Raw genomic sequence first — 4865 nt, 5'->3', positions numbered from 1 at the left:
TGGCACATGCGACGTGAGTCGTGGCGTGCGGCGGGCGCTGAGCCTGCACCGGCACCGAAATGGAAAGGCAACCGCCGGCGCCGAGGACTGCACCGCGTGCTCACGAGGCGGCCCGTACGGCCCACCCAGAGCGCGGACACATACGCCCCAAGCCCACCTAAACTGGCCCGGATCCTCTCTCCGTCTCCGTCCCCGACGCCGCCACGCCAGGCTCTGCTGCCCGCGGACCCTGACCGGAGCGGCAGTGACCACCAGCCATCCGCCAACTCCGGCGATAAACTCTCGCACAGAGACCGCCGCTTCCGTGGTTGCTGTCATCAATCTGCGGTGGGTTACTGGAGGCAGGTCAGTCCCCGGGCTACTCGTTCCTCTCGGCACAATCTACGCAGGTCTCCTCCCCTCATTGCGTGTAGACGAACAATCCATGGTAGATAGATACCGCTAGACCCGGCAGGAAGATAAAGCCATGTCGTGTAGTCGACCGTTGTTGTTGTTTACTCCCGTTTAGCAGCCGAAATTTCTCTGAAAAACCGCCGTTGTCCACTGAAGAAATGTGCCTTGCGGGCTTGCGGCGCGTGGTTGGGTCATGGATCCTGTGATTTTATTTTACCTAAGAACTGCGCTGCGCTGATTTACTGGTGATATTATGCTTCCCCTGAGGCTGAGATGATGCTGACCGGTAGTGACTCGTGAGCGCACTCTATTCCAAGCTCGGGTTTTCCAACTTTTGATTACTGAACTGAATTTGAGCCATAGAATTTCACGGTGGAGAAGCCCCCCCTGGATTCGTTCTACTCCTGGAGTATCTTGGATAGATGCCACAGCATAAACGGCGGAACAAATCTGGAATAAGTGGATCTGCCAGTCAAGCCACAGCATCTCTCTATTTTGTTCCAGTTTCTCAAGAAAGAAATGCACAGTAGAAAGTATTTTAGGGCTGTAAGGAACCCCCCCTGCCATATATTGGATTGAGTACAGAACAGTGGTACACTAACAATAGCTCATACGACTTATGGTTACATTGCTGGAATAGCTCTAGGAAACAAAGGGAAAGCTGAAGCAGCAGTAGATACTTGGGTAAATAAATACTAGAGACTGAGATCCACAGTTGAAAACTCCAGCTGCGGCGCTTCTTCCTCTCGAGATAGTCTTCAACTCTTCTGTTTATTCTGCCCACGTCTGATCCTGAAAAGAGATGGATTGAGTCATATACTTTGTGAATCTACTTACTTGGCAGTCATCTAACCAATGCTATCTTTTATGTTGAGTCTATATGAGCTCTCTTGAAAGTTTAATACTTCACATTACGGCTATTCAAATTCAAAGAGACTATATACATTTTGTAAAAGTTTGAATGGTACTATACTGTTACCATATAAAATCCCACTAGGAAACTTACATTTCAAGAAGTCCTTCCTGTTGCTTATGACAGGTGACTCGGTGGTGGCGGGGATTGGTAGGAGTTCAGAAGCGATGGTGGTGGTGAGCTGTAGTGGTGCAGAGGCTGTGGAGGTGTTGAAGAAACTGGTGGCGATTTTACATGAGGAAGCTGAATCGGTGGTGGTGGGGATTGGTACGAGTTTGGAAGCGATGGTGGTGGAGAGCTGTAGTGGTGCAGAGGCTGTGGAGATGTTGAAGAAACTGGTGGCGATTTTACATGAGGAAGCTGAATCGGTGGTGGTGGGGATTGGTACGAGTTCAGATATGATGGTGGAGAGCTGTAGGGGTAAAGAGGCTGTGGGGATATTGATGCTGGTGGTGGAGAGCCATAGGGGTATAGAGACCGTGGAGATATTGATGCTGGTAGCGGATTAGCATGAGGAACATTTGGTTGTAGATGTTTTGGAGGCAGCAGTGGAGAATATTGGTAAGGTGGGGGTGAAGATCCATAGTTAAATGGAGGTGGAGAGTTATAATGTTGAGGAGGCGTTGGTGACAATGGTAGAATAGGTGACTTGTAGTTGTATGGGGGCGGGGACTGCAGGTATGGCAGTGGTGGAGCTACGTGGCTGTTCGGAGGTGGGGAGTTGTAGTAGTATGGGGGTGGTAAATACTTGTGGGTTGGTGTTGGATTGTTAGATGTTGGTGGAGCTTGGTAGTTGTTTGAAGGTGTGGACTGTTGGTATGGTGGCGGCGAAGAGTAGAAGTTCTGTGGAGGTGATGGATACTGATATGATGGAGGTGGAAACTTGTTAGAAGGAGGTGGCGAATGCTGGTGCGGTAATGGTGGGGATTTGTAGTTGGATGGAGGTGAGGGATGCTGGTATGGGAGTGGCTGTGAATTAGATGGATACATTGATGGTAGAATGTGAGGTTTTGAACATCCAGCAAATGTTTTCTTTGATCCAAATGCCATTACTTGGTTGGCTTGGAGAACCACTTCTTCATTGGACTTTGAGTAAACGCTAACTCCAGAGAGATTTAACTCCATGGGCACATTGCAGTCAGATCCTCCTGCTGCTGCATGGAGCTCAACCTTGCATGAGTCAGCCCCAAAGGTGCCGCTAAGTGGCAAACCAGTAATGGCCACACTGTATTTGCCATTGCTTTCGGTGTAGCCAAATCCCACTATTGCCTGGTCATTGGCCTGGCAAGTGACCTTGACCATGGCTCCTGCACCAGATAATGATAAAAAGGTATTAAGTTGCAGTATGAAATGCTGAAAGATATTCAGGAAGAATGAACAATTTGTAAAACATCATCCATTTTAAGTACTTTTTCGCTTCGATGAATTTAGCTACACTTTGGGTTCACAGTTCGTCTTGGTATTAGTCGCATATCCATATATGTATATCCTTAGTCTACTGTACTTTGGCCTACCTGGTAGCAAACTTTAACTTGGTGTTTTTTATTTAAGTAAGCACGTATAGGCTTCTAAAACACTAAAAATGCCCTGTACCAAAGGAAATGTGCAGATCCTTCTTGTGCAGACTTTGGCAGATTTTCTTTTTGTAACTACAGCAGATAATAATGATAACCAAGCTTAAACTTTTCCTCTAGCCATGTTCTTGGATCTTCAGTATGGTATGCTTGAATACACTTTTCTTGTCAACAGGCAGTGTTCAAGCAAGATAACTATGAACAAGAAGAAACTTGACGTATTTCCAAGCTGACTGCATTAACGTGCGTAAATAACGAGAACTGCAAATAACTGAAATGTTACCTTCCAGGTGCTCCTTCCCATGGGATTCTTCTGGGTGTGCCTCGTTGAAGCATCTATAGCAGTATGCTTTGCCTATCACCTTAATGATAGGAGCATACGTTGGCGATGCTGAAAGAGAAGGTGGTGGCAAGCTTCTCGCTGCCTCACCGAGCATTGCCATGGTAACCAGCACGGCTAAGACCAGGCATAGCTGACCCTTTGGCTGGTGTCCAACGCTTACTTTCATGGCTGGACAGTGCTTTCTCGAGTGAGAGGAGGAGATGGGGGAATGTGAATGATTTTGGCTTTGGTATGGATGAGTATTTATAATGTTCAAGGTGGCACTTGGCAGGGTCTCTGGGGAAGCAGGTGGAGCTGGTAAGGTAGAATGATCATTTGAGTGATTAGAGCCTGTACTTCCCTAAAAAAAATTAGAGCATGTACTTTGTCAACCACTTGATTTCAGGGGAGAAATGTGGAATTAGTTATGATTTATGATAACCTTTTGTGGTTGGAGTACTGCATGGTGTATATAAATCTGCCTGTATGTTATTTCAGAGAATTACTATTGTAGATTTTGAAGTAACCGCAGATACACAATTATGTTATCCATGAAAAATTTCACCGGCGTGATGCACATATTTATTCAGTTGCTTGTAAATCCTCAAGGGTCTTTGTACATATCTTTTGCAGTTTATCCTGCATACTGAATTCGTCTCACCTGAATGTAAAAGAGCAGAGCAGTTTGGTATCTTTTTTTCTATTTATCTTAGAAAAGTTCATGTTTCATAGTACTCGATAGCATAAACTGGAAGTTTGTGATGCAAATTTTCTTACGTTTCTTTTAGAAATTTTCTTACGTTTCTTTTAGCATAAACCAGTGTCTTTGAAGGTGTATCATTTATAAGCTCTGACCAGGGTAGATCAAGGTGGTGAATTTCTATATTTTTTTGCGGGGGGAGGTGGTGAAGGTTAAAGCCTTATTTACCAAAACTGACAAAGTTCCAGGTGTGTCCACTTGGAATTGGAAGAAACACATGATTTGTCAGGCTACGGTACCAAATGAAATAGGTCTGGCCCTCATCATCGACTTCAACGACAAAACCGTGGCGGTAACAAGGTTTGGTTTGATGTCAATTGCGCTGGGCACATAAGTTTCCACTCCATGGAGTATTCACAGTGGTGCTGCTAAACCGAATCCATTCTGGTAAACATCTACAGTGCGGCATCTTTGGCATGTTTGCCCTTCGTTCCTCATAGGGATGACCTGATGCTGATGCAAGGTAACATTTCCAGTCCGTTGATGGCTACCCCAGCCATTTTTTAGACTCCGGCTGTCGATATTTATTCTTAGCTGCAGATTCACCCTTGCTTTAATTAATAAAATAATAAAATAGTGCAGGAAAAATGGGTTCACCATTTTTTTTGCAGCTGCTGGTGGTAGAATCTAACAAGAGGCGGGGAAAAAAAGATTAAAATGAACTGGCCCATTATCTTATCAGGTGAGCCGAGGAGAGTGAGTGGCATGTGTAGCTTCAACTGCTCAAATATACTAGGCAGCTGACCACAATGTGGCAGCTCAACAAACCAAACCCAGGGCAAAGAAAGCAAAAGGTGTATGTGTGCCCTTGGTCAAAGGAAAGCTTTTGCATCCATGTCTCGTCTCCTCTGCTCCACGAATGAATTGAGCAGGTTTAACTAACAATTCAACATGCTTCGATCT

At 45.5% G+C, this 4865-nt stretch overlaps 2 protein-coding genes across 4 annotated transcripts; one reads left to right on the top strand and one right to left on the bottom strand.

Annotated features, from left to right (window-relative positions):
• LOC123071690 (uncharacterized) lies at positions 1–3823 on the top strand. Of its 2 annotated transcripts, none has more exons than XR_006434498.1 (2): positions 1–345; positions 1433–1646. XR_006434498.1 is itself a non-coding variant. In XM_044495276.1 (2 exons), the coding sequence occupies exons 1-2, from the start codon at positions 7–9 to the stop codon at positions 3095–3097; spliced, it is 381 nt and encodes a 126-aa protein (XP_044351211.1). In that variant the 5' UTR covers positions 1–6; the 3' UTR covers positions 3098–3823. The 2 variants fall into 2 exon arrangements, 1 of the variants encoding a protein (XP_044351211.1); XM_044495276.1 differs by lacking the exon at positions 1433–1646 and adding an exon at positions 3056–3823.
• Positions 914–3396, bottom strand: LOC123071688 (extensin-1). 2 transcript variants are annotated; one of them, XM_044495274.1, is made up of 3 exons: positions 3164–3396; positions 1400–2613; positions 914–1185 (listed from the first exon to the last, which is right to left on the bottom strand). In XM_044495274.1, the coding sequence occupies exons 1-2, from the start codon at positions 3387–3389 to the stop codon at positions 1424–1426; spliced, it is 1416 nt and encodes a 471-aa protein (XP_044351209.1). In that variant the 5' UTR covers positions 3390–3396; the 3' UTR covers positions 914–1185; positions 1400–1423. The 2 variants fall into 2 exon arrangements, with proteins under 2 accessions (XP_044351209.1, XP_044351210.1); XM_044495275.1 differs by having other exon boundaries at positions 914–1179.
• Positions 3824–4865: the final 1042 nt, after the last annotated feature.

This window comes from Triticum aestivum, chromosome 3B, assembly GCF_018294505.1.
Source record: "Triticum aestivum cultivar Chinese Spring chromosome 3B, IWGSC CS RefSeq v2.1, whole genome shotgun sequence".
NCBI lineage: Eukaryota > Viridiplantae > Streptophyta > Magnoliopsida > Poales > Poaceae > Triticum > Triticum aestivum.
The sequence above is the reverse complement of the archived record's forward strand: the minus strand, read 5'-3'. Positions and strand labels throughout refer to the sequence as shown.